At 37.4% G+C, this 12,790-nt stretch overlaps 1 protein-coding gene across 1 annotated transcript in view; it reads left to right on the forward strand.

The window, feature by feature from the left end:
- The window catches only part of LOC148954180 (protein brambleberry-like), a 250,431-nt gene that overhangs the window by 46,267 nt on the left and 191,374 nt on the right, over nt 1–12,790 (forward strand). The window contains exons 6-7 of the mRNA XM_089086959.1: nt 3,265–3,471; nt 8,073–8,317. Coding sequence (XP_088943085.1) covers nt 3,265–3,471; nt 8,073–8,317 — 452 coding nt within the window. The remainder of the gene's footprint in view (nt 1–3,264; nt 3,472–8,072; nt 8,318–12,790) is intronic.

Genomic DNA, 12,790 nt, shown 5'->3' on the forward strand with positions numbered 1-12,790 from the left:
TTTTTATTTTTTTTTCCTGAATTAATATTTTTCACTTACGAGAGCCTCTTCTTGCCGCACTTTTTTACTTCTTTTTCCAAGTTGTACATAGTAGAACTTAATGTGGACACTTGAAAATGAAACCTGGATAAGATTCCATCTGTCGATCTGACCTGATTTGTCGTTAGAATTGACAAATTCCAATTTATAACGATTATTTGATGAAGTAGGTAAGTACATTCTAAGGCCTGTTTTGGCCTTCCATGTTGTTGAAAATCCAGGTCATTTAGTTGTTGTTGATGAGACACCGCACTATTAATAAAAATCAAGTCAGTAGGTAAGCTAAGTCAATCGCTGAGCAGAGAATTCTTGCCCAATCTAATTTGTAAATGTAGATTATTCTGGCTCTTTCATTTATTCTGGCTTGGTTTTTTGTTTGCTTGATTCAGTGTTTCTTCTGCTCTTAGAGTTCACTTTTAAAGATTAGTTTTCCTTCATTTTTTGAGTACTGAAGACAGCTTGGCGGTGGTCCTTGCCGAAATATCTGCTTTTGTCCTTTTCGCTTCTTTTCTGTCCACTGGCTGATATTACCCTCGTTCCTCGGTTATTTTTAATTATTTTTTTTTTGTCAAATGATGAAGTCGGTGCCAGAATCTTGGTAAGCTGATTAAAGTAGATTAAAGATTTCTTGATGTTTTGGCCTGATATAATGAATGGCGCTACAATTTTCTAGTGGAAAGTTGACCCTAGTCTTTGTAGAATAGAAACAAAAACGAAATTAGTTTCACGGAACCATTAAGGGCTAGTTTGGCGCTTGTATTCTGAGATATTCGTAATGAGAGTGGTTATTTTAGTTCCAATTTACCCTCGGATCACTTGTACCTAAGAGGCGAAATTAGTTTTACCATTCTTTGATACTATTCAGAAGCAGATTAATAGCCACCGAGTTTTGTTTAGCAGCTGTTTCTACAGTTCATATCATGCTGCGATTTTTCAAATCGGAATCTGCCTTTTCTCAAAGTCCCTTTTAGAAAAATCCCTTTTCTAAAAGATATTTAACCAAAGCCATTGCCTTCGAATTCATAGCACAGCGTAAAGATGGATTATTGTTCGAATCTAGTGCATCTACAGGAGTATCATTGGAAAATAGTAACTGACAGATATCTATTACGCCTCGTCTGGCAGCATAATGATGAGCCGTACGATTTTTAGAATCTAATGAATCTATGTTTGCCCCATTTGCAATTAATAGTTGACAAATATCTAGTCTGCTTCCTTCAGCGGCATTATGAAAATGTGTTTTCGGGAAATTATCCTTCAAATTTGGGTTTACGCCATTTCCTAGGTGAAATTGACAGCATCTATTTGATTTGTCGACACATCAACACGTAATTCTGATGAAAAGTTTTCATTCACATCTGTTTGACCCTGGTTCACTTGCTTCTGGCCCTCACTGACTCATTTTTATTTTGCTCAAGGTTAAGCCCTTTCTCGTAATCTCATTTTTGTTGGTATTCTCGTGCAAATTGTGCACTTTAATGCAATTCTTTTTCTTTATGTTCAAGTTTAAATTTTATCGGTTATTTTTCTTGACTTTATCAGAATTTACTTTTTCTGGAGTCGCATTTCGTCCTTTCTAGCTTATTTCGTTTTTGCGATACTCCATGTCAGAAATCAACTTCTTTATTCGCCTGCTATAGCTGCAGACCACGCCACTCAAATTTTGGTTTCCAAACCGCTTCTGTTTTGCTTTCACTTGCTTGTCGGATAGAAACCTTTATTTTCCATCGCGGCTGTCTGTTCACTTCTGCTTTTTCCGAATCATGAATCGTTGATAACATCCTTAGAATGTTACCAATTCTAATTTTGGAATTAGTGTCAGGTTCGACGCTCAGATTCAGAATGTTATTAACTTCTTTAGTATCAACCACCGCCTGCTCGAACTGGGACGAGTTTTTAGTTGCTATGGATTCTACTTGTCGCATCTTTTTCACTTCTTTTTTCATGTTTTGCGTGGTTGAATTTATTTTGGCCATTTCAAATGAAACTCTGGATAAGATTCCATCTAAGTTCCGTTTCCTAATTTGACTTTGGTATCTTTTCAATTTTTCCATAAGTGAGTTTGTATGTCGAATAGAATCCATTACTTCTAATCGTAATATTAATGTTTTCTTCACTTCCGGGATTCCGAAAAGCATGAAGTGTGTTTGGCAATCGTGGCAATCTCTTTGTCTAGATTTTTGAACGGCGCAATCTGTTTACTACCAGCCATCCTTTTAATTTTTGAAAAAGTAGTTGACTTTTTGTCCATCTGACCCGAATTGTCATTTTCCAAGTTCTACTAGTTGGTGTCATAAATGACGTGATCAAAGGGGCGTTACAGTTTTGAAACCTTCCCTCATCCCGAGATATAGTTGGCTCCAAGATTAAGCTATTCTTAAAAATGCAGGTTAAAAAGAAAATTATTTTTAAAAAACTAAAAATTAATTCTATAACTCGTGACATGATCGGAAAAATTCAGATACAAAAGATTTACTTTAGGTCATTAGACAAACTCCAATGGAGGTAAGCCCTTCTTCTTGATTTTTGTGGTACCCCCACCCCCTGAAAAGCGTATTTTTGGCACCTCCCTCTCCTACCCGTGGTAGCAGAGTAGATTGTTGCTCTGCTTGGTAATACAAGGGCCCAGGGTTCGATCCAGCTGCCGCAAAACTGGACGACATGCTTGGTATCTGTCCCTGTAAAAAAACCCAGCACATGGAACGTTGTCTTAACTCCCTATGTGACATCATTGGGTCTGTAGTAATTTTATCCTTTTAACCCTAGCCTCCTCCTTCCCACGAGCAAAAATGTCGGATATCGCCTTTCTTGGGGCCAAATTGTTCTTTTTAGTATCCAGCTCAGGCGAAGCAAAAAGTATGCCGTTCTTGAAAAGTGGCAATATTAAAGCAAAGTGGAGCTTTATGGGAAAGAGTAAATTGTGACGCTCTGAACAGATTATAGTAGAAGAGGAGTGTACTTTGTTGTTTTGGCTTCAGTTGTTTTTGGCTTGGTGCCGCGATGAGTTCCTACTAGTAATGGCGGTAAGTTAAACCTTAAAAATATGAAACTAAATGCTACAAATAAGGTCATTGTTGTTCCTTTTATTCCACTTTTGCAAGCTGCTCCAGTTTGGAGAATTACCTAGAAAGGAAACAAACGGTTCGCGGAAATTTCTGAATTTTTTTTTTTTTTTTTTTTTTTTTTATATAGTATTGTGTTATTTTGTCTTTTTTTATCTTTTAGGCTCAAACATTCAGACGATAAAAAGCTGGGCCCTGCACTCAGGCTACTTAATCGGTGGAATGATATCGATGTCTTTCCTTCAGGCCCCTTGGATTACCAGATTGGCTTTACTTCTCATTCTGCCTATCAACTTGGCTGCTGAATTAGCTCAAAATCGATCCATGGACTGGAAATCTCTTCTGGTTGTCCTGTTCGGAGTTACTTTTTGTAAGGGTCTAAATTAAGCTCTTTTTTTTCTTGCTAGCTTATTGAGGTTTATCTGATGAAACTCGGAGTAAAGAAGATAGAATTGTTCAGAAGAGCAACTTTTACATTTGTACTTAGATTTAGGTTTATTTAGACATACTCTCAAGCACAAGGCTAATTTCCGTAGTCTTTACAATAATAAAACAATAAAAACACGTATACATACATTAAATCTCTACGACAACGATTTTCGATAACGATTTGTTTTAAATTTGACGGGGTTTAATTTCAGCTTTGACCTGGTTTGGGTTTTTACTGCAACATCCTGTGCCTGCGGTATCGACAGCATTTTGTTCGTCTGTGTGGGTCTGAAAGCTCTATTATTTGTATTCATTAGGATATCAACAGAAAGGAATTGGATCTCAGCTAGATTTATTCAAGAGTAACAATTATTGCCCTCTTTCTACCTTTGAGAGTTGGGGATCAGTTTGATCTCTGGCAAAGAAGAGGAAGGAAGTCACTATAACTCTTGTTTTGAGTATTTGTAACAAAAGGGCGCATTGGGTTTTTCTTGCTAATTTATAGTGGTAAACCAGTTGGAGCTCCGACAAATGGAATCAAGAAGAAGAACATTTCTTCACACACGTATTTGCATCCATGTATGCATATGGAAAATTGGTCTGTCCGGGTTAGGCTGAAGCGTACATTGATTTTTTTTTCATTAGGGCATCTACCGAAAGTTTGGATCTCAATCAAATTAAATCAGGAGTAACAATCCTGGTTGCGGCATTTTTAATCCTGGATCAGTTTGAATCCTGCCACGGATGAGGAAATGAGGTTTCTATACTCTTGTCGTAGTATTTTTACCAGAAGGTGACGTTGGTCTTTTTGGCGAAGCAGATGAATCTTCGAAAAAAAGAACCATGGAGATGAGTAGTTTTTTACTAAGTTTATCCATGGATAACTTAGACTTTCTGGGTGAAACTCCGTTCTTCTGGGTGTGTATAAAGGGGGCCCAACTTTTAGCATCAGGGTATCTGCCATGTGGGTGTGTTGAATTTCAACTGACCTTAGTTAGAAGCAACAATTACGTCTTAATTTTTTCTTATCAGAGTTTGAAATTGACTCGACTCTGTAATGGAGGAGGAACGTCTAGGCTATCTAAAGTATTGCAATGGGGACTTCAGCTTGAAGGGCACGTTGGATCTAAACCAAACCTATTGGATGTAAGAATTAGGTTTGTAGTTTGCCTATTTTCTGGTCGGCACCTGAGCCAACCTGTTTTGAAGGGGAAGGTACATCTTTATTTATTTAATTATAGGAGAGCATAAAAGATAAGTATATATATTTACAAAAACAAACTATTAAATCAAACAAGGCGAAGACTTACTGAAAAAAAAACAAGATAGCATACCTAGAAAATACTTAAATAGTATCTATCAAGTAAAAACAACGGAAAAGAAATAAAACCTCAAGCATTTCTTACGTCATAGGTAGTGCTATTGCGCTGCCTATAATGTAAGAAACGTAAAGAGTGAAGTGGGCTCTATGTATTATTCATTTTTATTGTTTCACCAGGCCACTTCGTATCGAAAGTGTTGTCATAGAAACTTCCGGGTGGGATTATTTGATTGGAAATTGCCAGCTCTAGTGCTTTTTTTAAGAGTGAAAAGTTATTTATGGGCAATTAGCCCCCCGTGACCCTTTTTAGATGCCCCCATTTCTCAAAGCTGATCGAAATTATGAGATAGCCATTTTGTTCAAATAAGTTGAAAGGTCCAATAGCTATGCCTCTGGGGATGACTTGACTCCCTAAAGGCATTGGCGCAAGGGTTGTGCTGAAGTGCCACCCCTTGTTTCTTTTCTTTTCAGATAAATGACCCTTTTTCTTTTCTGTAATTATATTTGCCTATAAGATAATTTTTAATTCTAAGTTTAACTTTGGTTGTTAAGCTAGATTCTTTCGCAATAAGTAAGCTTTGAAGTAAATTCTATTTTGGTCTTCCGGGTCTGAGCCATTGAAAGATAAAATTAAGTAAAAGTAGAATGGATTTTGAATGGGGATTGAGAGGATTGGCCAGGGCCAAACGAAGGTCCACCCCTATGCAAAGTTTGTTGTACAGAACGAATATGATTTTTGAGTTAGTCGACATTGAGACCCGTTTGGGGAAGTCTATTCCTTTCAAAGTGTTATATGTGTGTGAATTTATTGGAAGATTACAAGTAAGATATTTTTTACAGCTGTGTGTAGACTATTTTTCCAGGAACCCAGACAGGGTAGGAACAGAGCTACGAGATACCGTCATTATTATATTGACAGGGAGGTTCGTTATTGACAGTTAGAGATTTTTAGCGGTGACCCGAGTTGGGTGCACCCTTGGCCTTAGAGGTTGGCCCTTTGACCGTTCGATCACGTTATCATACCCTGGGGCAAGGAATATTGTAAATTGGGCATTAACAAACCTTATATTTACAGAACCGTTGTGGTAGGTGCGGGCATCCCATTATTATATTTGGTTCCGCCGGGGGCTTTCCCTCCAAAAGCGGTGTAGCACCAGTTTTGCACCAATAAATGGTGACACCCGTATCTTACCACACGAATACTGGTGCCAGTCGTGGCGTACCAGTATAATAGGTTGCAAATTGTGAGGTTTGCCCATTGTTTTCATGTAGGATTTATTATTGGGAAAGGAGGAATGTTTGATCCTGTATGTTTCCGAAAAGACTAAGGTTTAAGCTGTCACTTTCAGGGCTACTACTTCTACTGCTGTTACTGCTAGTGCTACTGCCACTGCGACTACGATTGTTACTGCTAATGCCAATACTACTAAATACTTCTGGTACTACTATTGAACTAAACTAAAAGAGTTTAAGCGCATCCATGCCGTCAAAAGTGCATAGTTGCAATATTTATGGAACGGAACAAGGGTATTAAGTTGGAACTTCCAGGGAAAGTTGAGGAGGATGAAAAACTAAATAAAAACACTATGTGTATCCAGATTGTCTAAAGGGCGTCTTTGCATTATCCTAGGAACAGCTAAGGGTATAAAGTTGAAACTTTCAGGGCACGTTCAGGGGGGTGTTAAACCACAACAACAGACATTATGTGCATCCAAGCTGCCAAAAAAGGTGTATCTGCGATTTCTCAAGAACGGCTTAGGGAACGAAGTTGAAATTTCCAGGACATGCTGAGGGGGATGGTCGATTTATATTTGTCTATGCTCAAGGTTGTAACATAATGGGGGCCATAATGGCTTTAGTCATGTAGAACCCCAAAAATTATGTTTCTAATATAACATCCTTATCTAACCCCCAATCTTCTGCTCTCTACGCCATTACCGACCTAATCTTAGTCTCGAACATTCGCTTCTATAATTTAATATCTCCAAGACCTACTGACCTGAAAAGACTACTTAGAACAATTCCTATTACCCTATTCCCTTATTGAACCATCCTTTCTTCACGATACTCCATTACTGCCCTAATCTTATTCTCAAACACCCGCTTCTGTAACTTAATATCTGCAAGACCTACTGACCTGAAAAGACTACTTAGAACAATTCCTATTACCCTACTCCCCTAATTGAACCATATTTTATATGAACTATCCTTTCTTCACGATTTCCGAGACTGGGTGTTGCTGCTAACAGCGCTAGCGAGTGTCATTTTCATATTTTTTTTTTTCTGTTGCTCGTTTTCTTGTTTTGTGGGTGTTGTTGATTTGAATAGTGTTCATGAATTAGTTGAACCATTGTGCACAGGTCATATGACCTTCTAGCACTGTTAAAAGGGGTGTATGTTTTGAAAGAGGGTAGAGAGGTTAAGTTATTCAAAATTCTGAAATTGGCGACTTATTTTTTTAGAATCTAGATTAAAATACATACACTTTAGTTTAAATAAGTTTAGGATCTTGAAATTTACGGTATTTTTAGAATATTTCTATCCCTATGGAATGTTTTTGTTTAGCTAATATTGTTCCAACTCTTTCTTTTTTATTCTGTTTATTTTATGTAACATTCTTTGCTTCTTATTTCCTTTGCATGAAAGAAAAATCAATGTGTACAGCATTTCAGGCTTCCTCTGGTTATATACGTTCTCCCATCACCCTCTCCCTCCCTTTCTCTCCTCTCTCTCCATAACTCTATACCTCTCTCTCTCTTTCTATCTATCTCTCTCTCTGTTCTCTCTCCACTTACTTTCTCTCTTAACCTCTTCTTTCTCTCTCTCCCTCTTTATGTCTCTCTCTCTCTCTCTCTCTCTCTCTCTCTCTCTCCCTCTCTATCTCTCTCTCTCTCTCTCTCTCCCTCTCCTTCTACCCCTCTCTCTCTCTCTCTCTCTCTCTCTCTCTCTCTCTCTCTTTCTCTCTCTCTTTCTCTCTCTCTCTCTCCCTCTATCCCTCTCCTCTCTCTCTCTCTCTCCCTCTCTCTCTTTCTCTCTCTCTATCTCTTTTTCTTCTTTGTCTCTGTCTTTTTTCGATCTTTTAGTTTTTGCCTGTCTTGAGAGTGAAGCATTTCTTTTCCTTATATACTAGGTTTTTTAATCTCCGACAAAATCATGTTTGCTTTTTTTCCTTAAGCAAGCATATTCATAAAATATAAAGTCTTTTTTAACATTTTTAACAGCATATTCGCTGCTAAGATTACTTCTCCAAGTTTTTGAAGAATCCAGAAAATCACTCACAAAAAAGATAGACGAAACAAGTCAAACTTCAGCTTCTGATCCATCACCCCGGCACTTCTTTAGAAGTAGCGATTTGCCATTAAGACGGCCCAGCATTCATGACTATGATAATATTGCTCATTCAACATTCCTCGACAATTCACATGAAGTACTGGTTAGTGGAAGTTTTCATCCTTCAGCTGTTCAGGTAAGATTCTATTCTTAAAAGTTTGCAGCTCATGCCGACTTGGGGTTAGGAGGTGGCAGGAGAATTTACATGTTAAAGATTTGTTCAAAACGGAAGTTTCATGGGTTCAAACTTCAGCATCATTTGTTGAATAATTTAGCATTGTGATAGTTTTGGATTTTTGCTTTACTTCTATCGTTCTTTGAGGTGTTGGGTAATAAGCCAGGAAGCTGAGCAACTAGTCTTGGACAATTGGAACTATGACTTTTCGGTAAGACTGAAGTTGCACTCCTTAGAAAATTCCAATCATGAACAGAATTATACTCTGTTATTTTTTGACTCATGTCCTGATTGAAGTTGAGGCTGTGAAGATCAGAACTTTTTCCATGGGGGGGGGGGGGAGGGAGACAAAACAAAATCGTATACTTCCGGCCATATTGTTTCGATTTTTTGTTTTTCTCCGATTTTTGATTCCGATTTTCTGAGTTCGGATTTTAAAAGGTCGTCCTCGAGTAGTACGCTACTAAACCAATTATCCATTTTCGAGTCCCTTTTGTTACCTGCCAAGAGAAGACATTGCTCTTTTACAGTCTAGCTTGCAAGGGGCTCACTTCCAGTTAGCGGGGTTTTTGCCAAATGTAGCAGAGTATATGGTTAAAATTTGGTGGTGATAACGCAAAGCGACCAACCATATTTAGGGCTTTGCTAGATGTATACATGCAGATACCATGCCTCCCTTAACGAGCAAGAAATCGTTCATCTATCAAATGGTTCGTGTTAATGAACTGTAAGTAAAGAGTGATTCGGCCCAGTAGTAAACGAAAGTCTAAAAGACTTAATTTTGACAAAAACAGACATATCAAAAGAATTGGCTTTTTATATTTTGGCTTTTGGTATATATATAATAATTAGCTATGTTACCCATCAAATACTACGAGCCTGAGAAAATGTGCCTTATTTTCAAAAAAAAGGGGAACATCCCCAAAAAGTCGAGCGATATTAATGGAAATTGCACCGTCAAGTTCAGTATGTCAGAGAACTCTCTACTGTAGAGGTTTCAAGCTCCTATCTACAAAAATGTGGATTTTTTTTTTAAGATGAAAGGTAACGGATCACGCGTGTTCATTTGTTTTTTTGTTTTTTTTTTTTTTTTTTTTCAGGAGTGATCGTATCGAACCAATTGTCCCAGAAGATGGGGAGAGGGGGCACATTCGAACGAAAATCCAAAATTTTAGTGCCCTTTTTAAGTGACCAAAAAGATTTGAGGCCAGATAACCTCCCTCCCATGCCTCTTTTTTCCCCAAAGACATCCGATCAAAATGTGTGTAAATTGTTGTTAAAGTTTAACAAATATGTCAATATCAATCAAAATTATGTGATAGCCATTTGATTCAGCTTAGTTGAAAGGTCCAATAGCTATGCCTTTGGGTACAGCATACCCACCACAGTCCCAGGGGAAAGGGATGTACGCAATTTATCTTTTGTTCACAAATAGTGTTTGTTATTGGTAGATGTAGGGAAATTCTTTGGGGGTAATTTTCTGCTGAGTGGGATTTTCCACGGGGGAATTTTCTATGGGAAGTAAAGTTCCGGAATGAATTTCTCAAAGGAAATTTTAGGCGGTGGGATGGTAGGGTGTTTCCTGGCATGATTTGAAAAATGTTCAGAAACTGAAAAAAACAAGTTTTTCAAACTGAAAGTAAGGAGCAATATTAAAACTTAAAAGGAACAGAAATGATTCCCTATATGAGGGGGCTGCCACATCCTTAATCCTTGCTCTTTACGCTTAAGTTTGACTTTTTGTCCCATTTCTTTAACAAAGACTGCTCAAACACTAGGGCTGTTGAATTTGAATGATAAGTCTTCTTAAAGAACTTCAACACTTTATTGTTAAGATCGAAGGATTGAGGGGGGGGGGGCCTTCATATACGGAATAATTTCTGTTCGTTTTAAGTTGTAATATTGCTACTTACTTTCGGTTGAAAAAGCTTGTTTCTTTTTTTCTAATCCTCAAAAAAGGACCCGCCTTGTAGTTCACTTTGCACTTCGTCAACTTTGTAAGAATTGTATGATTGTCACAAGGGGCTGCTGGCATGTGCTATTCTTAGTCAGTGCTGTCAGCACTGATCAATAGCATGGCAGTCATATTAGAAATTTCGTCTCCTTCTACTGTAAATTTAAGAAACGATAGTTTCTTAAGTCACCTTAGACTACTTTTTAAGATGGATCCGAGAAAACGTGTCTGCGTCGTGGTCAAATTGACTAGACGGTAGCATTTTAGGGTTGAAAAGTCGAAAGTGATTAGAGGGTACCTAATCACCTTCCCATGATTTTTTGCCCTGGGGAACCCCGTAACATCGTGCCATTGTATCAAAATGTCAAGATGGCTAATTTGCTCAGAATATTCAAGCAAATGGCCATATTACCTCAGATGACACTCTAGGCTTGTCAGACGTATGCAAGTATACGCCTGTGTTCGCAGGGATCTCCTGAGAAGCGGGGACAGAGGACACCCCAACTATTTTGCAGACTGGTAAAATTTTAATGAAATGCAAAATTGATGTAAATTCGGTTGCAAAACAAAACTCGGTAATTCACAAAATTTAGCTATAGATTCTTTAAAAGCCACGATACTTTCCCTTCCCCTTCCCAAGGACAATTAGTTCCTGATTGATGCTAAAACCAACAATAAATACAGAACAATCTTGAAAAAGTCCAGAAATCCTGTATTCTGGAAAATCTTGCCGAAGTAAAAAATCCTGAATTTCAGGATAAATTCTGCACAAGTGGAAGCACTGAGCCCTGCATCCTATGTTTCCGGCTATCCCTTTGATTATATATCCCTGTCTTTGGAATTATCTTTATGCTTCTATGTATTTGGTACGACTGCGCTGCCCTATAAATGGAACCTGGGCTGTCTACGATCTATTATTAAAAGGTCAGAGATTTCAATAGATCAGTCATAGACCTAACCATCTGTGCCAACCACGTGTACAAGTAATGTGTTTTGAGTAAATTTGCCCATGTTTTGGTCAAGAAGCCAAAAATTTATCTCAATTATCACGTTTCGTAGTTGTTGATTTGAGCATGTAAAGCTGTCTAGCTGAATCGTGAAGGTCTCAATTTTTTATTATTGTCCATCATTTTTTTATGCTAAATTTAGAGGGGATTTTCAGTTCTCTATCCCTCTTAATGACAAAGAAAAATAGTTGTGATGAATGATGATTTATTGATAGATAATAAAATAATAAATTACCCCAACAGATAGCATGGCTCGTAAGGTTCGGGATAGTCCCCTGATCGAGTTCCTCTATTGAACATCTGCTAATATGACTGTTACGAAGATGAATAAACGGAAACCAGCAAGATACCGAAATGTATAAGGGGAAAATGTTTCTTCCAGACTATTCTTTTTTTGTGGCGAATAAGGCGCATTCACAACGACGTTTTATTAATGCTAGGAGCTAGCGCACTTTTTCAGCCAATCAGAGAATTGTATGAAAAATCTGATTGGCTCAAATTAACGCTAGCTAATCTCGGTAATTTCATTATGAATAGACCTGTAGTATATCTGATTGAATTTTGTTTATGAGTGGGAGTTTATAATCAGTAAATCTACTAGGCAACCTTTTAGTTGAAGTTGATAATAATAACACTAAAATCATTATTTGATCCCTGGATAGGGGTAAGCTATTGTGCAGCTATCAGTGCACTTATCAGCCTCAGGTTTAAGAGCTTCAAAAAATTAAATGGGCATCCAGATCTGGAAGATAAGTGGGCTATGTAACTAAATCCTGGACAATCTTATTGTCCTGTTTTGCTATGTTTGAGGAGGTTTTATATGTGACCAAAAATTATTTATGCTGTAAACTTTTGGGCAATATTACAAAGGAGATTCAACAAACGAATGATAAATAATTTTCAAAATTTGGAAAGAAAATATATTTAAAATACCACAAGCAGCATATTGTGTGCTAGTTTAACCCGTAATTCATCTGAGGACCCAGAATAGGGTCTCTTTTATTAAAACCAACAGAGGACTTAGAATAAAGCCTTGTGGAATACCAATGCTTTCAATATTTATCGAATTTAAAAATTTTCCATTTTTCTCAACTATAATCTTCTTCCATTTAATCGTGAATATCGTATCATCTGCAAATAAAATTGGAACCACTGTTTGCTTGTACACAACCAGAAAGACTAGAAGACCCGGAATAGGGCCTCTGTTAATAAAAATAACAGAGGACCCGTAATAAAGCCTTGGAGGACACCAATGCATTCAATATTTAATGAGTTCAAAAAGTCTCCATATACTTCAATTATAATCGTCCAATAAGAAAGGTATGATTCAAATATCGATAATATTTTCCTTCTTATTCCGCAATTATCTATTTTAATGAAAAAGGTTTGGCGATTCAGCGTATGGAAAGTGTTTTTTTGTGTCGTAAAAATTTAAGCACCGTTATCGCTGTTATCCAGCGAATCGCTAATTTA

The sequence above is a fragment of the Artemia sp. Qi Xiang Cuo genome, chromosome 3 (assembly GCF_049724085.1).
Source record: "Artemia sp. Qi Xiang Cuo chromosome 3, ASM4972408v1, whole genome shotgun sequence".
Taxonomy (NCBI): domain Eukaryota; kingdom Metazoa; phylum Arthropoda; class Branchiopoda; order Anostraca; family Artemiidae; genus Artemia; species Artemia sp. Qi Xiang Cuo.